This window comes from Camelus bactrianus, chromosome 8, assembly GCF_048773025.1.
Source record: "Camelus bactrianus isolate YW-2024 breed Bactrian camel chromosome 8, ASM4877302v1, whole genome shotgun sequence".
Classification (NCBI taxonomy): domain Eukaryota; kingdom Metazoa; phylum Chordata; class Mammalia; order Artiodactyla; family Camelidae; genus Camelus; species Camelus bactrianus.
The window spans coordinates 24446134-24473955 of record NC_133546.1 but is presented as its reverse complement, the minus strand read 5'-3'; the positions used below and the strand labels follow the sequence as shown (position 1 = coordinate 24473955).

At 40.1% G+C, this 27822-nt stretch overlaps 1 protein-coding gene across 5 annotated transcripts in view; it reads right to left on the bottom strand.

Annotated features, from left to right (window-relative positions):
* Nucleotides 1-27822, bottom strand: part of MAP3K5 (mitogen-activated protein kinase kinase kinase 5) — a 202206-nt gene that overhangs the window by 6829 nt on the left and 167555 nt on the right. For all 5 annotated transcript variants that reach the window (XM_045524461.2, XM_045524462.2, XM_074368290.1 and 2 more), the window contains 8 exons: nucleotides 25404-25561; nucleotides 23205-23382; nucleotides 22450-22470; nucleotides 19508-19685; nucleotides 19249-19417; nucleotides 13424-13609; nucleotides 9818-9923; nucleotides 2031-2274 (listed from right to left, as the gene is read on the bottom strand). In XM_045524461.2, coding sequence (XP_045380417.1) covers nucleotides 2031-2274; nucleotides 9818-9923; nucleotides 13424-13609; nucleotides 19249-19417; nucleotides 19508-19685; nucleotides 22450-22470; nucleotides 23205-23382; nucleotides 25404-25561 — 1240 coding nt within the window. The remainder of the gene's footprint in view (nucleotides 1-2030; nucleotides 2275-9817; nucleotides 9924-13423; nucleotides 13610-19248; nucleotides 19418-19507; nucleotides 19686-22449; nucleotides 22471-23204; nucleotides 23383-25403; nucleotides 25562-27822) is intronic.

Genomic DNA, 27822 nt, shown 5'->3' with positions numbered 1-27822 from the left:
AAGCTTTCCTAAAAATACACTAACATTTCCTCTAAGTTTACTTTGCAATATCTGTACTTCTATATATCAAGTAATATTCAACTGAAAATTACAAGGACCAGTATAGACATGACCAGTCCCTTATTTCTGTTGCTTAGTACTTGTAGTGAAGCCGCTGCCCTTTCTTTAAATTATATGAAGTGGACATTGTGCCTTGTCTCACTTTTTTGGGGGTGATGGAAGAGCTGTAGGGGATACTACTAGAAAAAGAAAAAAGGAGGCCAATAACTGTATAGATGTCACAGATTTAAGTAGAAATACATAGAGAGAAAACCATAAATTTGTGGGCTGTTGTGAGAAATGCAACCACACAGTAATGGAATAAAGAAATCCTGTGGACAGATGTGGTAAGCAGGGTGTCAGTGGGCTGGTACTCTCAGAAAAGAGATGTGGAGACTGGAAGAAAGCAGCTGAAGAAGGGCAGCCTTTGGGGACTACAGATGGAGCCAGCATGGTGGACAGATGGCGGGGACAGGGTGGTAAAGACAGGGTAACATGATCGGGTGGGAGAGAAGGAAAAAGCTGCCTTTAGGAGAGGCAGGCTCTATTGACATAAGCCAGGGTATGTAGACAGAAGGTTTAGGGCCAGAGAAGCAAATATACCAGCTCGTTGGTAAACAAAGTAGCTTTATAGTCTATGTGATTCTATTTGGAAGCCATGGGCGGAGTGCGGTGGAGTGGCTGGACCAGAATTATGAGTGCACTTTCCTCCTCTGAGATCAGAGGGGTGTGGAAACAAAAAAACCCCAACTCCATTCAGGATTGGGTGACAGACAGTAAACCGAAGAGAAATGACTAGGGTCAATACTTACTATAATGGATGGAGTGTCATAATTGGACCATGACTGGCGAAGAGGAGGAAATGAAGGATACCACGATTTAGACAAAGTGTTAGAAAAGACTCAGATTCTTTCCCACTAAGTAGTAGAGCTAGGAAGTAAAGAGCTGGGGTTCAGAGGACAAGACTGGGATATGGGAATAAGAAAGTCACCTCCCCTTACTCAGAAAGGTTTCTGTATGCAAATCATAGAAAATATGTATATATTTACTTAATCCTCAACCAAAAGTCATGTTTCTGAATAGACGATGAGCTTTATCCTACTCGTACTAAGCTTGGAATTCAAGCTTCACTTTAAAAAACTGAACTTATGACTAGAATTAAAATGTTTTCATTTCCCTGGTGAACAAGTAGGATTTTCAACTAAGGTTTCTAAATATTTGAACAATGATTATTGATTCACTCCAAAAAAAAAAAATGTTTTCACTGTCAACCCAAAGTCATAAAATCAGTTGCCTACATGTCAGCTGTAGCCGGCACAGGAAACTGTAAATCATAAAGACTCAGACCTTGAACTGAGCCAACATCTGTGAAGAGGAGGAAATATTTACTGTTTACTTAATAACCTGATTATGTGGGTTCTATGTTATCAAATTCACCAAGAAAAATTAAGCTCCAGCTATGACACAGCATATTAAAAATAAAATGGAATCATAAATGTGGTCAACTGATCATCCTTTCAAGGTTCTAAAGTGAAAAGCTTTCAAACCATTGATTTTATCTCCTCAAGAATAGAGAGCTTCCTCTGCTGAAAGAACTTGATATTCCAAACTATGGGCTTTCAGGAACACAGACTCTCTGTCTTTCAGCAGTCTGTTGGATGGTACATGCTGCTCTGAGTCTGCATCCAAGACGGCCTTTGAGGTTACAACTAAGTTACTTTGAAAATCTCAGCGCACTTGGAGATAAAGTGGTAATCAAAGAAAACGTGCTTAAGGACTGAATTGGCAGAAGCAGAAAATGTATTTGACTAAAGAGACTAAGATAAATCTCTCACCATAATGAATTAAGCATTAAATCAATTTTATATGAAGGGGATAAAGGAATCACATTTTGCATATTCTGTGGATCTGACTTTAAAGTAGACCCCAAACACATGCGCTTATATAAAAGAAAGAAAACAGAAACCCACCCATGTCTGCATAGGACTTACCTATTCGTTTCTATTTTCATCCTTCCAAGCTGTACATTCAGTGATCGGTGAGCATTCTGGGAGTCATGGGATACAGTAGAACTGAGTGTGCTCACCCCTGAGGTGGCCACAGCATCTTCAAGGACCACGTGAGGTCTTTGGACAGTTTGATTCGAAGGCTGTTCCTCATGGTCATCTTCTGCATCCAAGTCTTCTTGATCAGCAGTATCACTCTCAGATGCAAGGCTAAAATGTGGCCTCAGTTCTGTTAAGTGTAAGATCAACAACGTTGATAAAATATGACTGATTGCCCTAATTTCTTAACACATGAACGTCATCTCCCCTGCTATCAGTAAGAGATGTATTCCAAGTGGCTTTTCCAAAAGGAAGGATGGATTTCTGCACATTACTTCAGATTTGTTCTTCCAATGAATTTGAAAGATTCACAAGATATATAAACTCAGAATGATCTAATTCAAACAGAAGAAAAATGTTCACACTGCACATAAGATATGTGGGAAATATGTTAGAGTCAGAAAGGCAGTTATGTAAAAACCTGTTAAGAATATAAAATTTGGTTTCAACAGTTGAAATTCATCTTTTAAATTTTATAATATCTGGCAACTATTAACTCATTTAGAAATGAGGAAATTGAGATATAGAGAGATTATGTAAACAAAAGTAAGTACACAGAATGCTTTTTGTTTGTAACATTCAACATGTAAGGAGACGGGAGGGGCAGGCACTGAAAATGCCACATACATGCTTATATTCACTCTAGTAAAACCATCTGGTTTTGACTGCGTTGATTTTGGGGTTGATTTTTAGTGGGTATCCTACCCTAACCTGTTGACTGACCATTGAAATTTAAAGCGCAAAAGTTAAAAGTCTCCAGCTTAAACCCACTGAATGACATGAGTTTATTTGCATGTCACTTCAGAACTAGGATGATATCTTCCAGGAGGAAAAAAACTATCATAAATTATGATTAGGTTCTCAAAATGGCCCACAAAAGGAATTCCATTCATGATGTAAGTGAAATTAGGGTGGCAGGAATACTGGATCTTGGCTCCAGATGCTGCATGGCACATGGAACTTTTATTGGATCACAGAACCCACTGAGAATCTGATTTCCTGAGGGCTCACAGACTCCCTGAAGCCTGTTCCGAGAGTCCATGAACCACAGGCTAGGAGCCCCCATGTGGGGAAGGGATCCAGTGGGAATGATGGAAGACGCCATCCTACCACTCCAATATGGCCACTGTGACAAAGGGCCTCCTCATTGCCAAATCTTTTAGGTAATTTTTCTTTCCTTGTCTTGCTGGACCTGTGTTTAGTATTCTCCTTTATATCTTTGGCTGCTGCTGTTCTCCATCAGAGCCTTTTTGTCTACTACCTGCCCCTTAAAAGCTGGAACCTGGGATTCTATCCTTCACTTTTTTATGTACTCTCCATAGATGAGCTCAATAAAATCTATAAAGATTAAGTACATGTGATGGGTGGATAACAATCTAGCCCTGATCCTGTTACATCCAGTACCTCCTAGATTTTCCTGTTCAGAAAGCACTTCAGATTCAACGATCTGAAAAAACTATCTTGTTCATAACAAAAGCCAGAGTGCCCTTCTTCTGGGGTAGGTTTATGTAGCTTTGACTTCCTTTGCCTATCTTTGCTTATTTCTAAATTTTTTAGTATGATGAAAAAAATGCATGACATGAAATTTACCACTTTAACCATTTCTAAGGATGCAGTTTATTAGTGTTAAGTATATTCATGTTTATACTCATCTCCAGAACTTTTTCATCCTGCAAAACCGAAACTCTATACTCATTCAACAACTCTCCATTCTCCCCTCCCCTCTGTTCTTGGCAACCACATTTCTACTTTCTGTTTCAATGAATTTGGCTGCTACTGATACCTCATGTAAGTGGAATCATGCAGTTTTTGTCTTTTTGTGACTGGCTTATTTCACTTAGCATAATGTCCTTAAGGTTCATCCATGTTGTAGCATGGGTCACAATTTCCTTCCTTTGTAAGGCTGAATAATATTCCATTGAATGTATATGCCACATTTTGTTTATCCATTCATCTATCAATGGACACTTGTGTTGTTTCTACCTCTTGGCTATTGTGAATAATGCTGCTATGAACTTGGGTGTGCAAATATCTCTTTGAGACTCTGCTTTCAACTTTTTGAATATATATCCAGAAGAGCAGTTGGTGGAACATATGGTAGTTCTATATTTAATTTTTTGAGGAGCCCCTATACTGCCTTTCAGAGTGGTGGCACCATTTTACAATCTCACCAATAGTGCACAAGAGTTCCAATTTCTCCAAATATTCATCCTTTATCTCTTAAGGTTAACCAAACTCCACCTCTACACTGCTTTCTGCATTATGTCCTTTCTTTTTGCAAAAGTCTATTTTCTAGATTCATCTATAGTAGCTATGACTCAACACCAGGTGTTTAAGTTTTGCAAACCCAGCACCTGGTATAGGGGCTAAGACATATTAGTCTCTAAAAGAATGTTGGCAGATTTGGAAGTTACCTTACTAGGATTATTTGTATATATGGGAACAAAATATTGAAAGAAATACCTTATTTTAAAAATAGTTTAAGAAAGTGCAATTCTATATTAAATTAGAACAAGATTAGGCCTTTTAAAATTTTCTAAAATTATTCTTAAATTTCTTTTATGGTCACTAAACTGAAATCTTAACAACAACTTAAAAGTTTTATTGTCCTGTTGAATCAAACCTCACTTTGGGGGAGGAAAATATTCTGATATTTATTATTACATTTAAAGGTCCCCTTATATTCCCCTAACTCTGTACACTTTAAATTATCATAAAGTATCATTTTACTTATATATGAATGACAAAAAATTTTCTCAAGAAGTTGAAGAAAGTAGAAAATTGTAAGTGGATGCAATACTTAGTTAGTTTGGTCTTTCATGGTGGCTCCCTGAGCACACATCATTGAATCAGGAATTGTAAAATATTCAAATGAGCCAGGGCATCTGGTCTTTGTCCTCAAAGAGATAACGATCTAAAGGAGAACTAGGGCAAGTACACAGAGGCATAGGAGGCATAGGAGCACGTACAAAGATAACATGAAATTATGAGTACAAGTTAACACAGCTTAAAATATCTCAGATGAGCTCAGTTATACACCTAGCTACATACAGAATTCACAGGAACACGCAGCAAGCATGCTAAGGGGTAATTAAGTATACCTGCAATGACTAAACCCAATGGTGGTTTACCCCTTGATGGATTCATGGAGGCAGAAGGGAAAGCCTTAGCTGGGTGGGGAGAGGTGTTTGAGAGAAGGAAGCTCAAATGAGTCCCCAGAGAAGAATGGAAAGCAGAGGGGACTATCAGGAGAGAGCCAAGTGTCAGGAGAAAGGCAGGGAGTAGACAGTATTTAAGCCTACGTGTGGGAACCTAGAGCCGGTGCATTTTTCCAAAACAGCAAGACGGGATCAAACAACACTACTCCTCCCACCTCCCTACCCTCCCACACCACCCCAACTGGTTACTTCCCCAGAGGAAAATAACTGGACCAAGCTTCTTTAATACAAGGTATTTCTGATGCCAAACAGGATCGCGATACTTGTCAGTGCAGCGTTTGATATCTGCACCAAGCACTTCATACTGTTCGGGATGCTGTTACTTTACATTAACGTGGATGTGGGACACGTGACTGACTGAGGGTGACCATGGTAGTAACACCAGGTGCTCTAGCAGTTTAAACAATTACAGTTCATATAAAAAGTATGCCTACATTGTCAGTTCTCTCTACCTCAGCACTGCCAACGCGGTCAGCATTTCTCCATCTGGTCACCCACAGCCAGCCTGTTATTGAGGAGTTAACAACACATACTTAATGTTGCCAGTAAGCTACAGGCTGATCCTTGAAGACAAGTGGGAAAATAGCTTGAGAAAAAACTCTTACAGAGCTTCCTCTCTGTTCTGGGGCACTGTACTCTCTGTTCTGTGTGTTCCTTTTTAGAAGAAGACTGAACACTTTTTTTTTTTTAATTTCTACTTTGAAATAATTTTAGAATAACAGAAAAGTTGCAAAAACAGCACAGAGTCCCTGTATACCCTTTTGCCCTAAACTTAACATCTTACACAACTTTGGCACCATGACCAAAACCAGGAAGTTAACACTGATACAATATTATTAACTGATCTACAGACCTTATTTGAATTTCACCAGTTTTCCCAGTAATGTCCTTTTTCTGATCTAGGATGTCACATTGTATATCGTCGTCATGTTCCCTTAGTCTCTTCCAATCTGTGACCGTACCCTAGTATTTCCTTATCTCCCATGACCTCCATTCTTTTGAGGAGTCCTGGTCAGTTATTTTGTACGGTGTCCTCATTTTTGGTTCACTTATGTCTCTCCATGATTAGGTTGAGGATATGCATTTTTGGCAAGAATACCACAAAGGTGATGCTGTGCCCTTCTAAGTGCACCCTATCAGGAGGCACACGATGCTGATGTGTCTTATGATGAGTGATGCTTACCTTGATCTTCTGGTAAAGGGGAAGTCACTGTTTTCTCTTTGTAATTAGTAGATACCTGTGGGGAGAGTCTCTGACACCATTCAAACATACCCTGTTTCTCAGCACTCTTTCACCTACTAATCTTAGCAGCCATTAATGGCTCTTGCTTGCGATAATTATTGTGTTGTTTGCCTAATGTTGTGATTTTCCATTTCCCTCATTCCTTCTCCATTTATTAATTGGAATTCTACTAAAACAAAGAGCTGGCCCTTCTACTCCATATATTTATTCAATTACTTATATTAGTATGGACTCAGAGAAGTTTAATTTATTCTATGGGCTATAATCCAATACTATTATTATTTTATTTTTTTTTTTGCTTAATTTGTCCTGGCTTAGACTTTGGGGAACTCCTTCAAGCTATCTCCAGTGTCTTTTCAATAAGCCTCCATCCTACTGGGGCACTTCCTTACTTTTTGCCATCACGGTAAGTTCCAGGTTCACCTTGTATTTCCTCTTCCCCAGGCCTGGAAATCAACCAATTCTCCAAGGAGCTCTGATTCCTTTTATTGGATGCTGGTGTTTAGAAACTAAGTTCTGAGTCCTCTCAGCAAACACATCTAGGAAATGTATGTACTGATGATGGTAAACTTTTGTATTTGTTGGTTTCTTTACCATGTCTTTCAAAATTTGGTGGGTTAATTGTAGTATTTTGTCATCTAAAAGGACTTTTTTTCAGGATAATACAAAGACAGGCATTTTTTGTATAGTTTCTTTAAATCTTAATTGTATAACAAAATGTTTAGGGACATTCGGAAGTCTGATGGAATTGTCAAATGCTTGAAATCAGTTCCTCTTGTTCACATATTTCCTCATGTATATGTTGGTGCACAGTGCATACTGTCTCCCCCTGTCCTGAAAGGAGTATATCAAAATACTTTCTTCATGTAATTCTCTAAAATTTCCACTTTTTAAAATGTTTTTAAACGGTGATTTCCATTGTCATCAGGGACCCCCTAGTGTCCTCAAAGAAACTGTTTTCACAGTGGAAGGACAAATAACTGTGCTTAGCAAACTCCTTCTCATAAGGCATGTACCTGGCTCCACACATGGGCTGAGTTAAAGCAGTGCCCGTCCCTGGGACACCCATGCGGGGAGAAGCGCCTCCCTGCATTGTTTCTGTCACTCTCTCTAAACTTAACAGTCTTTTGCCTACACTGTGACAACCAATGTGCTTTATAAACTTTCAGCTTTGGAAGAATTTTAGATTTACAGAAACACTGCAAAAATAATACAGAGAGTTCCTGTCTACCTTCCACCCAGCTCCCCCAATGGTATCTTTGTCAAAACTGAGAAATTAACATTGCCACAATACTGTTAACTAAACTATAGATTTCATTCAGATTATGCCAGTTTTTCACTGATTTTTTTTTTCTATTCCAGGATACAATCCATTGCATTTAGGTAATCTTTTTTAAAAGGACTTTTTTTTTAAAAAAATCAGATTAACAGACCATTTATATTCTATTTAAATTATTTCAAAGTATAATCCCTCTCTCCTCTCCTTGTTTGGGCATTCTTACTTTAGGTTATTACTGGGTTTAATTCATGGCCTATACTCATCCCTTTTAGTGATACACACCTATTCCATCTCACCACTTGTATCTTTTGGGTTTATAACCCTTTTTTGGAACATTCCCCACATCCAAGCCAATCCTAATGATAAACCATTTAACCATAAGTATTTGCTGACTTCCTTAGAGCATTATATCAGGTTTACATAAACTACAGACCCCTCAGGTTCATATCCAATTGCTAGTCATGTGCCTCAAAAATCTCACTAGGATTTTTTTGTAAGCTTACACAAACATTTTCACTGTAATTTGTTATAATCAGGTGAAATTCATTTACTTATTGTTTCAATCAGTGTTTATCAGGGGTCTATTGTTTTCCAGGCACCATGCTGGACCACATGCTTGGAACAGGATAAAATGAAACAGACACAGCTGCCCTCTGGAGAGGGAAATAGCCATTAGACAAGAAAAGTAGTTTGCGATTTGGGCAAGTGTCACCAATGGGGAAAAACCATTTCCAAGGGAAGAGAGTACCAGGAGGAGTCTACTTTAGACTTCAGGGTATGTCAGGACTCTGTAAAGAGGCATCTTTTAACATGATACCTGAAGAATGCAAAGGTACAAGAACACAAAGGTATGGTGGCAGGAGGGGCAAGGGGTGCAGGTGTGTGCCACGTAGGGGAAAAGCTCAGGGGTGTCAGAACTTCTATTTCCTTCTTACAGAAGAAAGGAGTAAGTTAATCTTCACTAACATAAGTTAATGTTCAACAGAAAGACTGAAACTGGTTCCCTCATTCTCAAATCAAACAAGGTATTCTGGGAGAAGAGAGGAAATTCTACAACTCAGAAGGGTTGATGATGGCTTAAAAGTTTGTGGTATCATTTATAAATGATATAAAATTTAAAATATTTCATGTTTATCTTGTCTTTTAAAATTTCTGTTTTAGAATATAACACATGTACAAATTAGTATAATAGTATATGTTTCTAATTTATATGTCTAAATCTATTTATCTATTTACACATACACACAAACACACATCAGGTGGAAGAGCTCTGCTTAAAATTTTTCATTAATGGGCACTCTATCAAAACACTTTGGAAGTTTGCCTTAGAATATGAATACCTCTCTCACTTACTCCATAAAACCTGGTTTCATGAACACTACTCCTTTTGTATCTCACTGCTAACAGAGCTGGGATCTGTCTAGACCAGTGATTTCCAAACCTGGCTGTGTATCAAAATGACCTGGAAGCTGGATGGAAATCAAATTCCTGGGCTTTATCCCCGGCAGATTCTTACTCAGTCCGGGATGGAGCTCTGAAAGCTGTAATTTGAAAGAGCTCCTTACGTCACTCTATGAGCTGGCAGGTTTGAGAACCACTGGGAAAGGATAGCACAGGGGTGTATTTTGTGGGCACAAATATCTGGATATTAAAAGGCATATGTATTTGGGTTACATGTATAGTTTTATCTTTCTCTTCATATCCAAATGTGCTCTTTAAGACAAAAAAGCAAGTCTTCCTCACTCCTAGTAAATGTTTTGCTTGGTGTACATACTGTATACACTCAATAAATATTATTTGATGGCTTTGAAAGATTTTTTTTAAAAGGCTAACTTGGTCCTAAAAGCAGTAGGGAGACACCATAAATGACAAATGAACAGTAATTGAAAATATCGAACACTAAATATTTGCAAAGTTATAAAGTATTTCTGACCTGGAACCAGAATGGTAATGGCTGTCTGCACCGCCTTTCGGATGATACTGTCTAAGGCAAACATCCAGTGTGGCTTGATGTTATGGTTCCGAAGAACTTTATTGACCTGGAGAAAGAGAGTGACATCTGGTCTACTTTAATATTTAACTGCAAACAACCTAGCTGATGCACGCATTTGGATGACATTCCATCAACAAAATAACTAAAAGGTTTCTCCACCTTAAATTACAAATAATTTCTTTATTCACTGGAAAACTAATGAAAAACTGCCCCTTTAAAATGAAGTTTGGTGATCCCCATGTAGGCAAACAAGATACATCACACTAATGATTAAATGAAAGGCAGTCTAATTAAATGGGAACGTTTCCTCTTTGGGACTCAGAACCTATAGCTTCCACCTTTCACAATGTCTACAGGTTGGATGGTGCAGGTGGTAAAGGAGGAAAAAAGAGTCCAACGGGCTCTAAATAAAAGTAAATGCTATTCTTAAATGTTATGACTGCCATTTAACACAACTAAGTCACTCGGGTGACTTGGAAACTCTGGTAAAGGGGGGAAATGAGCAAGTATGTACTGTCTACGGATCCGCCACAGTGCATGTCTTGTTTTTGTTCCCACACTTGCGTATATCTTTTAAAATAGGGGAATAATCTGCTAAAACATTCCAGATCATCTGTTCACATTAAAAATCTTTGTTTAAGAGTATCTTATTTTTTAGTGACTATTAATGTTTCACACATTAAAATAGACATTGAAATAGATATATGCATTACCTTTCTTTTCCCTTTAAAAAATTATGGTAAAATACACATAACAAAATTTACCATCTTATACATGCACTCCAATGTTCATAGCAGCACTATTTACAGTAGCCAAGATGTGAAAGCAACCTAAATGTCCATTGACAGATGAATGGATAAAGAAGATGTAGTATATATACACAATGGAATACTACTCAGCCATAAAAAAGGATGAAATAATGCCATTTTTAGCAACATGGAGGGACCTAGAGATTATCATACTAAGTGAAGGAAGTTAGCCAAAGAAAGACAAATATTATATAATATCGCCTATAAGTGGATTCTGAAAAAAATGATACAAATGAACTTAATTCACAAAACAGAAACAAACTCACAGACATAGAAAACAAACTTATGGTTACCAAAGGGGAAAGGGGGGGAAGGGGTAAATTAGGAGTTTGGAATTAGCAGATACAAACTACTATATATCAAATAGATAAAAAACAGGTCCTATTGTATAGCACAGGGAACTATAGTCAATATCTTGTAATAAACTAAAATGGAAAAGAATCTGAAAAAGAATAGATTTATATATATGTATAACTGAATCACTTTGTTGTATACCAGAAACTAACATAACATTGTAAATCAACTGTACTTCAATTAAAAAATTACAGTCTTAACCATTTTTAAGTGTACAGTTCAGTGACATTAAGTACATTCATATTGCTGTGCTACCAGCACCACAACCCATCTCTAGAACTCTTCATCTTGCAAAACTAAAACTCTATACCCATTAAACAATAACCCCCACCCCTCCTTGCCGTGACCTCCCAGCCCCTGGCAACCACCATTATACTTCCTGTCTGTGAATTTGACTACTTTAGGTATTTTATGTAAGTGAAATCATACAGTATTTTTGTGTCTGCCTTATTTCAATAAGTGTAAGATTTCAGAATTTCCTTCTTTTTCACGGGTGAATAATATTCCATTGTATGTATAAGCCATATGCATTACCTTTTTAAAAATAACTTTTATTATAAGGCTAAGAGAAGCTTATTTAAAATTTAGATTAACTCCCTTAATTGCTAGTTGACATGGGCCTTGAGGAAAAGAAGCCATTTTTCCAACAGGGCTGTGGCTAGAGATCTTGGAGGAAGCTGGGGAGAAGGTGACCCAGCTGTCATCTCACAAAAGCTAGAGTTCTGACTGCTTATTCCTTCCCTTGATTGATCTTCATCAAAATCCCCCAGTCTAGAAGGGAGTTGGTCTCAGGAATTCCTCAGAGCAGTTGCTCCCAAGGAAGCAAACTACTGCGAGGTTCCCACATGTTCTAGAAAATTCAAAATGATTTTGTCCTAGTACTTTCATAAAGGATTTGCCTGCTTATCTGACTAATGTGGGGCATACCATTTACTAAACAAGAATACTTCTCTCAAAAGTCACACACAGAAGATGGAAAAGGGATCCTCTACAGCCACGAGGTGCTCCTCACAGTCCTTCACTAAACAGCATATTACGGAGGGCCCATTCTTTGGGTTCACTCCCCTCCTGGACACTGAATGAGCAAGAGCAGGGTGTGTGTGTATGTGTGTGTGTGTGTGAGCCCCGGCCTGTGGCCCAGGACTACAACTAACCCACTCTCAGTCTGAATTCTACTGGTCAATTTGCTTTCCAACCTCTAGGCTGGAAGCCAAATGTGTGGACAAGTACAAATTCACTAAATTAATTCATTCTATTTGCAGGTGGCTGGGGTTCCCTAGTTACAGTCAGTGCACCTTTAGCATTTAATACTAGCAATAGGCTTTGCTAGCTGTTTTCATTTCCCATGATCCCAGTCGAGTCAGGAGCGTTGCCCTGCCTACCATACAGCACTGGACCGAGTGGCTGACACTGAGTTCCAGAGAGCACAGGTGGCCACTGAGGGATTATACCTTGGTTTTAAATCAGGGATCATTTGATGCACCAAATGCAACTGCCAGAACATCCCCTATGTAGGAGCAATAAAGACATTAGGAGTGAATTAACTAGGGGAATTTAAATAAAATTATGCCAAGTGCTTGCTTATTTCCAAGAAGGTACTGTCAAGAACTGTCTTATTTCAGTCTCCCACACTTCGTAAGGGACTTCTGGGAGTGACTTCAGGCTTTTTCTGGTACAAAGTTCCACAGACAAATCTCATTCAAGAAAAACACATGGTTTTGAATCAGGCTTCTGGAAAACTGGCCTCAAATTTGTGTTGCATAGCAACTCAATAAGAGAGAGAGGACTCCTCAGCGATCTCTCAGTGAATCCTGTGGATTAAATTTCATCCAGTGATGCCCTGTGATCTGAAGTATATTGATGGCTAGGAAATAGTGAATATTTATTAAACAAGCATGTTTTAAATGTCCTGTATTGAAACCAGAGCAGGGGAGGAAATAATTACTGGTTTTATTCCTCGGTGATCCTTCTGATTTGAATGGTTACATTTTTCTCAATGACCACTAGATGGCACTTCTCATACAGAATTTGAAAGTGCAGAGTGAAGAGTGCTTTGTTGCTAAAATCATCAAAATAAACAGTGGCCGACTACATGATTTCATAAAAACGAAGTGCAACCATGGGAGATGTTGTGAGTTTTGTTATTTTCCATGGTGCTATCTTATGTGTATCTAATTTGAGGGGAGGCAAACTTACCAAACAACAAATCTGGTACTTTGAGGCACACGGTCAGGCAACCATCTCATGCTTACTTAACGATCCAAAGAGAATAGAGTAAATTGAATTATTAAAGAGAGAAAAGATAACAGAACTTATGTTTTTACCCTATTCTCTAATTTTAGCCAGAGTCTGTGGAAAAACATGGGCAAAATGTCACACTTACAGCATCTTGGAAACCGAAGAGCACCACCTGGACTTGACTAATGCCGTGGCTGTCGAAGTCCAGCTCCAGCTTCAGCTTCGACAGGGTGGTGGCTATGATCTTTCGGTCAGTGGACCTCACAAATTCTCTGAGGCTTGTGACAAGGGTTGTGATGTGCTCCCATTTCAGTTTGGGTTCTTCAGCCCCCTGCGAATAAAAACCAACCATCTGTCAGTAGATCTGTGCTGGATTATCAGCTGCAGACCCACCATTCTGCAGCCCCTGCTGCAAAGATCTGGGCTTCAAAATGCCCCCTGTTAAAGGGAAAGACCGTATTTGAACTATCTGGCTCCTTTCCCTCCAAAAAAGAAGTAGTCAGACCTTGAGAGGAAGGCAGCCACCGCATGCATGGTCCAATAGCCGTGATATAGTCAGGTATACAAAGCTTCGCCCCAGACAGGGACAAGCTGAGGCAATAAGATCCCACTCTCTGAAATTTTAATCAGGCAATAAGCCATAGGATTGCAGGTTCAAAGTCTGCCCAGAGAGAGAAGTCATAAAATAGGGGCAAGAGTGTGTCCAGCTATAAGGAAAGGAGGGAGCAGAAGCAACAGAGCTGAGAATGATGATCGGAAGGGAGAGAAGTTGACAGAAACAGAAATGACACATGAAGGGGGCTAACAGCAACCAAGCCAGAGAATAGATGTACAAACTTCTGGGACTTGAAGTCTCCAGGTATCACACTTTCGTTTCAGTTTCTGTGAGGCTCGGCTAAGCGCTATGGTTGGAATTAACCTTGAGTCCACTTCCCTTATTGCTACGTATGTCTACCAACAACATGTCCCCAGTACTTCAATTGCCCTTAAAGAGTGTCAATTCCTTGCAATCAAAAGGCGCTCACTTTAGCAGAGAGAGCATAGCTTAGTGGTAGAATGCGTGCTTAGCGTGCACAAGGTCCTGGGGTCAATCCTCAGTACCTCCACTAAAAAATAAATAAAATAAACCTAATTACCTCCCCTGCAAAACAACACCCCCAAACAAACAAACAAAAAAAAACACCAGGTGCTCACTTCAAACTCCATCCTGAAAACCATTCCTTATTCATCAATGAATTATAAGAATGGGCCAAATGGACTACTTCACATATTAAAAATTAAATACAATATTTCAGGGGGAGGGTATAGTTCAGTGGGTAGGGTGCATGCTTAGTCTGTGTGAGGTCCTGGGTTCAATCCCCAGTACTTCCATTAAAATAAATAAATAAATAGACCTAAGTAACTCCCCCTCAAAAAAAAATAGCAAAAAAAATTAAATACAATATTTAAACAAATTCCCTCTCTCAAGCTGAATTTTTTTTTTTACTTTGAGCAAGAAACATTTCATCCTTAAAGGAAACATAGTAGAATGTTATTTATCCTCATTTAACTTTAAGAAACAATGGGATTTTTATTATGCTTATTTCGTATTGCACATTTTGTTACTGCATCATTAAAATTAAATTCCTCAATTGGGCTATGAAAATTACAATATCTAGGAGTCTATTAAAGTAAAAGAGAAATGCACCATCAAGTTCTTTCTTTCAATACATTTTCATTTGGGAGCACCCTTTCATGTTTACGTTTTGATGGGAAAAGATTATATTAAAAAGCTTGAAAGCTGTCATGAAGGGAATATTTTAAAATCAGACAGGGAATAATGATAAACTGTTTCTTTTCTTACCACCAAGTAAACTGCACCCAAAGTAAAGATTCACAGGCAGTATCATAATAACATGAAAATATGTTCAAGAAGAAAAATGTGAGTTATTCAGAAATTGGAAGCTTAGTGAAAAATCAGTTATGTGCTTGCCAGCAGTTTAAACAGCAAACATTTTTTTGACATTAGCTTTGTTTTCACAACAGAAAAACATGCTGCTTCTGGTTTTTTGGTGCCACTGTCCCACAAAGGAACTCCGTCTACCCTGGGAAATGTTTTCTGTCTAGAGTATTTCATCCACTTACATAATCGTTATTTCTGTTCTCACTCCTGCCTCTCTGTATGCACTCACTGATGTATGCACTCATTAATATGCCTTTATGAGCAAGCATCTTAGGTATCATATCAAGAGAGCCTGATTCAGTATCAGAAGGTAGCATTTGACAGCGTACATTTCCTGAACACTCACAGTACATTCACAGATTCCCCTGCAAAGGTGCTCTCTATTCTTTATCCCTTAAAACTCTTTAAAAATGATGAGTCGATTTCTGAAAGACGTTACAGATTGAAAAGGCTTTTGTGGGTCCCTTTGAGGATCTGACCAACATCTACATTTTACTCTTGTTACTAAGGGTAGGCTTAAAAAGAAAGATGTACCTAGAAATAGTTAATACAATGAAAAGACATTTCCATCTAGTTGTTAAAAAAAATTAAAGATATTAGATAACTGTTTTTAGCCTGCTTGTAATGATAACAACAACAGTAGTTAACATTTATGGAACACTTTCTATGATTGTCTCAATGACTCACGATCTTACTTACTCCTTGCTGCAACCCTGTGAGGTAAATACCATTGTTTCCTCTATTTTATGGATTAGGAAATTCAGCCTCAGAGAGGTTTAATAACTTGCCCAAATCACACAGCTGTAAAGTGGTGGAACCAGGCCTCAGAGGCAAGTTGAGGCTGAGCTTAAGCTCCTAATCATTGCCTTCTACTGCCCTAGTTAGCTGGTGAACCAGCAGTAAACCTGGGTCAGGACCTGCCTGCTCTACCACAAGATCACCGTGTGATGTCCCGGGACACAATTCATGGCATCCCCAGCAGCACAGTCAAAAGGACCCTGTCTATCACTTGACGATTCTCGATTTACTAAGCGATGCTAACCAGCAGTTTCTGGTCCTCACTGGTTACTTCATGCTCGTACACCACGGCATGCTCTCCAATAGTTTCTTTGAAGTTTTTCTTTCCTTTCTCCTTTTACAGAAAACATTCAAGCATGCCTTAAAAAACTAGGAAGACACAAACACTTGAATAGGGTTAACCAACTCCAAAATTTAAGAATTTCAGCACAGTCATGGGAGTGAAGTCTTCTGCCAGGCTCTTTGCTGAGGGCTGGGAAATGACAACGACCAAGGCAGTCCCTGCCCTCATGGACCTATAGTCCAGCAGGGAGACAAAGAAGACCCCCAAACAAGCAGACATTTTCTGTGCTGGAAAAGCACACCCACTGGGGATGATTACAGGATTTAGGTGATCCCTGTGCTTTATGTTTCTAACCTAAAACAGGCATCTTAACACCGGTAGCCATAGGAAAAGCCTTCACTTCACAGTGGCTACTGGAGATTTCCTCCCATAACCCAAGCCCTGTCCCCTCCCCTACTCTGTTCTTCTCCAGCACTTGTCACCATCTGGTAGACCAGGGAGGAGAGCGATGTGGGGCTCGAGAGCACAGACCCTGCAGCCAGACTGCCTGGGTCCAAACCCCGACTCCATTGCATGGCCTCGGCAAGTTACTCCACTCCTTGGTGCCTCTGTGTCCTCCTCTGCAAAAGGAAGATACTAACAGAACCACTGCTGTGGTGCTGTTGTCACCAGGATTAAGTGAGTAGAGACATAAGAAATATAAGAATAATACCTGGCCCATAGAAAGTGTTTGCTATCATGACTATATATTTAGCATATATAGTAATATATATATGTAACATATATAGTATAGAGTAACATATAACTATATATTTAACTATATTTGTTACTATATATTCATCTAAGCCTTTACTAATTTTTTATTGTTTTTTCCCTTGACTAGAACATCGGTTTCAATGGGAGGCAGACTTTTTTTTTTCCACTTTGTTCACTGTAGTGTCCCCAGCACATAGAACAGTGCCTGGTAGCTAGTAGATGTTTAGTAAGTGTTTGTTGAATGAATGAATGATTGGATGACCTCCAACTGCTGCCCAGTTAGTTGCTCCCTCCAATGAAACATGGTTCCTCTTCTTAACTTATGCCATCCAGTTTCAGTCCTCAATGACCCCAGAGAGCAGATGGAAAGGCAAGAGTGACAGCTAAAAGTTCAAGACCTCTCCTGTATCCTCCACATCTCCTTATTCCTGTGCCACATCCTAACCTCAATTCAGAGGCCTGGGTGCCCTCATCCCAAAGCACCTCCCTCCCGGGTCTCAGGGTCCCTGCTGGAGGCAGCTTCCCTTCAGGACCCAAGTCAGGGTTTTCCCAGAAAGCATACAAGATGATTATTTCAGTTCTCCCTGTACCCAGAGACCCTGCAGGCACACACACGGCATTTCAACTCCTCCTATGGGATCTAAAGACATGGACATTAGAGAATTCCTAAGGTGATGGAATCAGCAGAGAAACTTAGTGGGGTTCTCAAGACAAAGACAAGCAGGTGAGAGAGAGCTCGGCTCTGCTTCCATTCCAGTAAAAACTGAGACCATGTAACCTGCTGCACTGAGGCTAAAACTTGACCCTCCCTACTTCCAGCTCCACACTTTTCTAGGAGAGGAGGGAGGAAAGAAGTTATGTGTCATCTACAGTGATGATGGATGACAGGTGGTGGCCACAGGTGCTGAAGCAGGCTCACAGGTCCCTGACACCCACAGAACTAAAAGAAGAGGCAAGGGTTACGTCTGGGCCAGGCGTGTCTGGGAGGCTTATACCCACAGGAGGCTTGCGCTTCTGCTCTCACACAGGAGGCATCACCCGCCGCTTGGAGCTGGGAGAAACCCTGTTTGCACCAGGGCAGAGTTGGGAATGGAGTCGTCCTCATTTCTGTAAGCAGAATCCCAGGGAATACATTTTCCCAGGTTTTATGACTAAACTGTGTCATTGCCCCATCCCACCCCCAATTCGTATGTTGAAGCCCCGACTCTCATGAGACTGTGTTTGGAAAGAGGGTCTTTAGGAGGTAATTAAGGTTAAGTGAAGTCATAAAGGTGGGGCTCTAACCCAATAGGACTAGTGCTCTTGTAAGAGGAGGAGGAGACAGCGAGGGCACACGGAGAAGACCAGGTGAGGGCCCAGCCAGAAGGTGGCCAGCAGCGAGCCGAGGAGAGAGGCCTCAGGAGAAATCAAACCTGCCAGCACCCTGCTCTTAGACTTTCAGCTTCCAGATCTGTGAGAAAGAAATTTCTGTTGTTTGAGCTACGGAGTCTAAGGCATTTTGTTATGGCAGCTTAGCAGACAAGCACACCAGGGAACAAGAGTTTGACTGACTGGCTTTGGTTTTCCATCGCGTGGGTGGCCTCCCAGCACACTGTGTAATTTACTTATTAGTGCCCTTCACCCTCCCTCTGAACGTAGCACTCCAAGCACAGGGGTTGCCACTGGATTCGTAATGTTTCCCAGAAGCTCAGAGGAGCCAATGGCAGGTGGCCTCAGGCTAATGTCAAAATTAGCAATTCACATGGCTCAATGCATGTTTATTGATTGAATGAGTATAAATGAATGAAGGGTGAAAAGGCTTGTTAGGGACCAGCTGCAACTTTTTATCAACAGGAACATTTTGCTTCTGACTTCAGAATAGCTTATGTTCCTGGTGGGGGTAGGGGGAGTGGTACAGCTTAGTGGTAGAGCACGTGCTTAGCATGCACAAGGTCCTGGGTTCAATCCCCAGTACCTCCATTAAAATAATAATAATAATAATAGATAAATCTAATAACCACCCAACCAAATAGCTTATGTTCAACAACATAGTTTCTGTGTTAGGGATTTGCTTACTCCCAGGGTGCGTTTGTTATCATCAGGAGGACTGCAGCTCCCTCACGTCATCACGTCACCTTTGACAGTTCCAAGTGGTTACAGCACAGCTAAAATATGTAAACTCTGGAGAAACAGTCTCCATGAGAGGTTTTACCTGAGCCAAAGATTCCATTAAGTTTCTCACAACTTTGTCTTGGTCTTCTGTCAGGATCCTGTGAAGCGTGGCCCGTCTCTCACTGTCCTTCCTCAGCATAAAGAATCCGGAATCTTTTTCTTCGGGAGATGGTGGTGCACTGTGATCTTCAAAATTTTCATCGGGGATGCTGTAATAATTCACACAGCACAGATTACAATTTCCTTTATAAAACAACACACAGCATACTTCTCTGACCCAAAGTAAGTCAGGTCTTTACCCCAGAAAGAGCGTCCGTATGCCTTTGACATCTCTTTCTCCGCAGGACTTGGCTCTTGTTTTGAAAGAGAAGGGGTCCACCTTTAACTCCGTGTCCGGAGAAACTGAGCCGTACTCACTGCTGCTGCTGGTGTCCTCCACCAGGACAGGGACCGGCAAGGAGATACTCCTGAGATACTCTGCATGTCACAAGAGGTGGGGAGAGGATGATTAACGCTTCCAAAACACGCACGTACTGAAACGCCTATTGAGAGGCAGCAAGATTATGTGTCAAGTGTCTCGTTCCGGTGAGCAGCAAAGTCATGCTATGCAGGAGGCTGGTCGTGGTATCACGATTGTTCCTGGGCTCAGTACAACCCACGCAGGTGGTCCGGGAGGACAGGGCCTCCTGGGTCCTGAAAGGAGTATCTTGGGGGCGTGAAACTGGAGGAAGCACCAGGCTCAGTAGTTCTGGCGTCTCATCCCTTTAGTTTTATGGTCTACCTATCAGAGTTTAGGAAGGTCACTTACGGGTCTTAGTTTTCACATCTACAAAATAAAGGACCAGATTCATAATTTTTAAACCACATTCTTCAGAGGTTTAAGATCTTGGGGCTGTCTTGGATGGAGTGAGTGAGTAGGATCCTGTGATTCTAGAACAGAGGTTCCAACCCTGTTTCACCTAAATTAAATATGTTCTTCCCGTCATATAGCAAGGCTCTACTTAAGGATTCATTTAAAAAGGCTCTTTGCTAAATACAGATTTTGGAAACCAATGGACTAGATGATCTCTGAGGTCTTTCTCAGTTCTCAGACATTATAATTCTATAGAAGATGTATGCTTTTATTTATTTATATATTTTTAATTGGGGGGGTAGGTAATTAGGTTTATTTATTTATTTAATGGTGGTACTGGGGATTGAACTCAGGACCTCATGCATGCCAAGCACACACTCTACCACTGAGCTATCCCCTCCATCCCCACAGATGTATGCTTTTATTTTATTCTGATGGAGACTGAATTGGCACAATTATAGGTGCCTACATTTCATCAAATACTGGTTTTAAAATAGGTAATTGTTGCCAGAAACATCTTTATCAAACAAATCAATGTCTTACGCCAAGGGGGCAAAACAGAGAGGGATGGGTCACTAGGAGGTAAAAAAACAAAACAAAACAAAACAAAGCCCTAGAGAATTCAGGAAGCCTGGGAGGTGTTCTGAGTGAGAAGGAACAGGAGGGTCTTTAGAGAAAGGAGAGGGGACTTGTGGGCTGTGGTCTACAATTCTGAGCCAGCCAGCGGCTGGGCACGGGCAGGCCAGGGAAGATGAGACCAGCAATGACGGTCATAGAGACCACCTGTAGCAGTTGCTGAGCATCTCACGTTTATGTCTCCGTATTTAATCCTCACAGAACACCATGTGTAGGTTGTCTAACTGAACCCACTGGACAGATGAGGTGACTAAGGGTAAGCCATTTCCAAGGCCACCCGGTCAACGAATGAATCCAGCTCTGACCCCAATGCCCTTCCTCTTAATTCTGATTCCATAAAATCTTAAGATTTTAAAAATTGTAGGTAAAGTTGGACTCTAAAGCCAGAGCAGAGTCCCAGATGCTCTTGAATTACCCTGAGTGTGGAGGGTGGGAGGGCACATGGGGAAGGTGCCTCAGAGTTCAGCAGAGGGATCCCTTCCCATCTTGTGCTCGTCCTAAGGCCCATGCTCACCGGGAAGGCTTGTGGGCAGAACTGTCAGCTTAAATTCTCTCTCTAGAGCTCTCTCTTGCCAAGTGTGTGGAGCTGAGTCCACATAATTTAAGTGTGTGTGTGATGGGAACTTGCTTCCTGGCAACAAAAGCCTAGCCATGTGGAAGAGATAACACTATTGTGGACTGCGCTTCTGGGCATAGCTCTAGCCTCTTCGGGGATCTATATTACATTTTGGTTCTCAGAACCAAATCTGGGCCCTAGGTACTGCTACCAGCACAGAATGCCTGATGAAACAAGTAAACTGCTGCAAGTCACATAGTTAGAAAGTGGCTCAGGTGGGATCAGAACCGACTTCTGCGTAAGTCCAAAGTCAGTGCCCATTTTATGACATTCAAAACAGGCTAGTCAGAAGGCTGTGGAGCACCCCAGGGTCTGCCTGGTGAAAAGGCAATGACTGCCTTCCAGGGTCGAGGCAGCTTGTGAAGAAATGAGGGAAGGGAGAGGGTTCCTCTCTTCACAGAGTTCTCTGACTCTTGGAATTGACAGAAGAAAACTGGAGGGGCTGTGGCCAAGAAACCCCGATTACTGGGCCTCTACTCTGGGCTGACTGGCTTTGAGCCCCCGAAGAACCTGAAAAACCCTCTCCCTGGCCTGTGGGAGAGTGCACATTTGGCTCACAGCGAACATTAAGCCCCCTGCCTATTTGATCAACAGCTCATCCAACTTAGGAAAATCCCAAACCACGGTCATTTCTTTACTATTCCTTGAAATGTATCAGTTGATCTTCCCAGAGCAAATTTACCTTCCTAGTTATGATCTGCAAAGGCCAACACTGAAAAGCAAAAACACAACTTAGTCCTGACCAACTAAAAACCAAGAGACTATAAGACGCCGAAGATGACAGAGGAAGGTGTCTGGCATGGAAATTTTCTATAAGAAATCCGTGAGGTGGCCAACTATCTTCTAGATAAGGGAGCATGGACTCCTCTCAAACTGAAGAGTTCAAAATACAGTCACCATCTTGCGTTTAGGAGGGAGCAGTGGAAGCCTCTCTCATGAAGGAGAAAGGGGAGGGGTTTCTGAAGGAATGAGCCCACCAGGTTTGCATCCCTAGCATCCTTAGTATCCAGGAGCCCCCACCCTCACTCCCACCTGTAAGCAAGGAGCAGAGGATGAGGCTCTGTGATAGGAAATCTAGAGCTCATCTCCTGATGCACCAAGCTCCAGCTCAAGGGACAATATAAAAATAAACTCACCATTCGATCCAGCTGAAAGAGCTGTGGAAAGAAGAGCAAACATGGCAACATAAGCATATGCACTGGGTTTGTTGTTAAACTGAGAAATCAACCAAAAGTGAGGCGAATGCTTGAAATGGGATCAATGTTCTTTTCCAAACATTCAATCTGCCCATCTCATCCCACACAAACACTAAAAATGCCAACAACAAATGAATTGTTTACTTGCTTTTTCTTTCTGAAATGAGTTACGGAAATTATTGGGAAAAGACAATTTAGATTTTCACCCTGCTATTTTATTTATAACTGGCAATCTTCTCTTTCTTTCTTTCTTTTTCTTTTTTTTTTTTAGTGGAGGTTAATTATTCAGAAAGATATTCTCTAAAGGGTGATGGGTATTTTCTACTGCCTAAACTTAAAAGAGCATATTATTTAGATGGCTTAGAAGTTTAACAGCTCTATTATAGCCCTGTAGCCCACCAGTGGGAGTTTGGAGTTTCAGCTTGAAAAGACTGTATTTTCACCCCTTTATACTTCAATCTTTGCATCAGCAGTGCTAGAATATCGATGCTGCTATACAAATTCCCTACTAAACACGTGATGGAAGACCATTATGTGTGAGGCCCTAATATTTGTGAAATTGATGGCAACACAGCTTCCTGATGCCAATTTTCAATGATATCTTTAAACAAATTAGCTTACTTCTGGGAAAATCTTTCCTTTTAGTTTAGGATTTAGTGACCCTGACCTATACCCCCTTCAATGTAAGCACATACCTGAAAGCTTCGGTTGTGTCTTTTTCTTTTTGCTTGAAACTTTTAAGAACTCATCCAAAAGCAAGTCGTTAGCACAGTCTCTCTTGTCAGGGTCTGGTTCAAAACATTTCAGTATGAACGCCTTGGCCTCTGCCGACATGGACTCTGGGATCTCGGGGTGGACTTTAAACATTCCCACCTAAGACACAGCACAATGTGACTTCTGAGTGACATCTCATATCATGAGCTCTGGGTTCCATAACCTGGTCACCTAATGCAACAAGATTATTTATCGTATACTTCAAACTCATGGCTTTTCTCAAAGTGAGAAAGGACTTGTTTTCTGTAGATTACGGAAAGTTTCCCGAGTACCTTTGTAACTTGATCAATGACATAAGCACAGTAATTATTTTAGGACAGTAGACGGCACTATGAGATAATTATTCCACCCTCGAAGCTTTCTGCTTGGCTTTTTCCATTTATGAATCTCATTGAATCCTCCCAGCAACCCAGCGGATTAAATATTATCCTTGTTACAGCAACAAGGAAAATGAGGCTTACAGGAGGGGTAAGAGGTTACATGCTTATGAAAAGGCAGATGTGGGATTTGAACATTTTGGCTTAAAGCATGTGTTGTTTCTCCTCTGCCATGATTTGTGAACATTTTCCCTGTCTCAAAGTGCCTATGTTAACACAGATATTTGAAAATACTTAAAATTAAACAAACTCTATTTTTATACCAGTGAGAACTTTCTTCTTGCTGTCATTCTAATTTTTTCAATAATGTTTTCATGTATTTAGTACAGAGAAAATTTCCTAGGGGAATCTTTTTCTGTTATCAAATAGCTTATACTAATTTATTATTATATAATAATATAATTATTTGTAATAATTATAAAGCACCACCTATGTGCCACACACTGTTCTAAGTGCTTTGCACATCTTATTGCATATACTCCTCAAAAACCTCTATTAGATAGGAACAATGTTTATACCCATTTTACAGATGAGGAAACTGAGGTACAAGAAGGTTTAGTAATTTGCTCAAAGTCATCAAATAGCTTGACTGTGTTGGAGCCTGGATTCAAACACTGCAAATCAGCCAGAGTATGCTATTTCATCTAAAGCATGCTGTATAATAATCTGGCACCGATGGGTAACATAGGAGCATTTCAGAGTGAAGTCCTAGAGATTGGTGAAAACTTGAAAGATTGCCCAAGAAGACAAAGACATACATTCATGTCAGGAAAGGCAGCTCTCATCATTCTCTCAGTTTTGGATACACTATTCATTTCTGTACCAGCAGTGTCTCATCAGACTGTCTCCAAGCTTAAAGTAAACCACACTTTATACAAAAACAGAAGGTATGTAACACATGGCCCCTCACAAGAGGCTATTCACAAACGGAGTAAGTGCTAGAAACATGGTCCATGACAGGGAAAGGAATAACACATTGTGATCAGAAGTCCTCTGCCTTAGAGACTAGCAGACATGTAAGCTTTCCTTCCTGGGAAACGGGTGTCGGTTTCAATGTTTCTCTGGCTTCGTGGAGTGGCAGGTGAGGGCTGCAGGGACTCAGAGCCAGGTCACTGCTTTGCCCAGTCCCTGGATGTTGAAGCTGTGGCCCCTAGGCTCTCTCAGGCCTATTTCCATCTCAGGGGCTCCCTATTTTGAGAGATGGGGCTACTTCCTTTCCCACTCCGTAAAGAGTTACCAATGGGCAAATTAACTAGCTAGAAGAGTAGATACATGAAAATAAGATTAATGTACTGAAAATAGCAATTGTACCCTTTTATCTATGGAGACTTCCAACTATTATGATAGAGTAAAGGAACATTTTTTTAATACCTAAATGGATAAAAAAAAGTTTTTATATCTCCCTTAGTGGAAGATTTTTCAGACTGAGTTTCCCAAAGAGCTTAAATCATCTTCCGTGGAGTGGTGTGTTATTTATCCTGTATTGTGAAAAGGTGGTCAAAGGCAGTTATGTTGAATCTCATTTGACAGTCGAGAAAACTAATGTGGAGAGAGACTCTCCACATGAAGCACAGGTGCTGACCGAAGGGAGTGAATCTGGAACTTTAGATCTTGGACCATGCTTACTTAGGTCCCTTTCCTTTTGCCTAAAAAAAAATATGACATACACACATGGATCATCCAGAAGCTATAAAGAGCTTTAACCATTGGTTTTTAAGACATTTAAAACATATGAAATGTGACCTTGAACATAGCTGCTTGTGGTTCTCCCAGTTCGTAAAAGGGTGGTTTTCCAGTGGCCATTTCAATGATCGTGCAGCCCAAAGACCAAATGTCTGCTGCTTTCCCGTAGCCTCTTGGTCCTTTATCTATTATTTCTGGTGCCATATACTGAAGGGTACCTGGACATAATTCAAACACAGTTACATTTTAAGAAGAGAAAACTGATGAACATCTAATAGACTGAACATCTAATCACTTTCAATTTCTTTATGTAAATGAGACAACTTTAAAAGCATGATTCAGGTCTTAATATCTCATCTTCTTTGAGTTCCAGTTTTCTCTGCTAATAAAAGGAGAAATAGCAGTTTTTGTAATGGATCTTATTCGTGATAAAAGTAGTTTACTAATATTATCTGTTTATGAATAGATATTTTATCATTTCCTAGATACTAGAGAATAATCGAGGCATCATTTCATTGGGAAACTTAGAAACTTCTAACAGTTGTTTGAGAATAACAGAAAATACATTAACACACATTTTCTGTAATCAGTTTTTCAAATACATAAAGACTCCCTTTACGAATACTTCCAGTCTTTTCTAGGAAAAATCTAGGTCACTCATCCATTTCTTCAGTCTGTTATTTCTCAATTCCTGGTTAAATGCTTAGTTCTTCTGTTCATTCTTATTTCTTAATCCTTAAAGCATTAAGATCCTGAAAGCCACTGTTAAAAATAATGTAAATAATTTTTGGTGTACGTTATTCTGTTAATCAAAATGCACAGTTTCTGCTGTGTGCCTGTGGTCCACAGAATAACAGATTTAACGGGTCAAAGACAGGTCATGAGCCATCAGTACAGACAAATCACCAGAGTGAAGAAGAATAAAATGAATAAGGAGATTTAAAAGGCTTCATGGAATCAGAGAGTCAAAGAGTGTGGTATGATGGAAAGAGCATTAAGTGGGGGCCAACAACCCCCGGTTCTAGCTCTGGCCTGGTATATCCCAGGTGAATACGCAACTGCAACTGTCTCATTGGCTCAAACTAGAAGCTAAGTTTTTACTTTTAGTCTGGAGTGATCTCTCAACGTCCAGCAGTGAGTCAGGGGTGTGAACAGGAACAGATAATTGTCATATCAACCAGCTTCTGATATACTCACACAAATGATATAATCAGTGAACAGGAACCCATCCAAGGTGCCATAATGAATTACATCAAATCCTGTGGCATTTGCCAAAAGGCCTACTTCAGTGTTACTTGATTCATGACCAAAGTGACAGACAGTTTAATAAATTTCAGGCAACACCTTTTATGACTGCTCCATGCCTGATTTACAAGCGAAAACTGCTACACAAATCTCCTCTAAACAGGTCCTATGAAACCCACTATTGAAGGTTAGATATTGGCTGTGTTTATAAAAATAGGAAAAGTATATTATTTTTGTCCAGCATTGTCATCCTGCCAGGTTTATCCTCCAGACATCATCATAACATGACAGTAGCTCGTGTTCATGCTCGTATACAGCTCCACGTGTCTGCTCTCAACTGAAAGCAGTAACATTACTGGAGGGACGTATTTCACCTGGCGAAGGAAAAGATAACCATGCTCCTCAAATCACCTGCCTTGAGTAGAAAATTGTTATGATTTCTCTTTATAGCTTCCCCTAAAGTGTAATGTTTTATAATGTAAATAAAAATCAAGTAGTCATACAGGCTGAAGTCTACCACTCTTTTATTACCTCTCTGGATCTAAAACAGAATTGATGAAATAATTTAAGTTGTACTAATATCTGAGTAGGAATTAAAACTGACCAAAAATAGTGAAATTTTTAAATTGGAAAATTCAAGTGATATCTTAACAATAAATTATGCAAAATTTGTATTCATCAGATAATATTTCAAAGAGTAGTATCTGCCAATTATGTTTAATTATCCCCCATAGAGTAAAAAAAAAAAAAAAGCAGATTTAATCACGCGTTCATATCTGCTCTCTTTACTCTACAAGGGCGACACAGTATTTTATATAAAGAGGTTTACAGAGCTGGATAATGAAAATGCAAGCCAATCTGAACATTAGACTAAAGAAAACAAGTGAGAGTATTAATGCTAAAACCCATACTTCATATATCTTCATTAACATTTTAAAAAATTACTTTAAAATAATCTAGTTTAGAATTTTTTTGCCACTGCAACCAGCTGGGGAGCCACTACAAGTTAGTGACTGAAAGCTTAAACTTTGATGTCACTCTACATCCACTCATTCATTTAGTAGATCTATACTGAGGGCCTACAATGGGCCAGGCACTCATAATATAGCAGGGGCCTAAATAGACAGAAATCCCTGGGCTCCAGGGGCTTACATTTTTGAAGTGGGAGACAGACAATAAAGTATAACATTATAAATAAGTAAACTATATGATACATTAGAAAGTGATGTGTTAC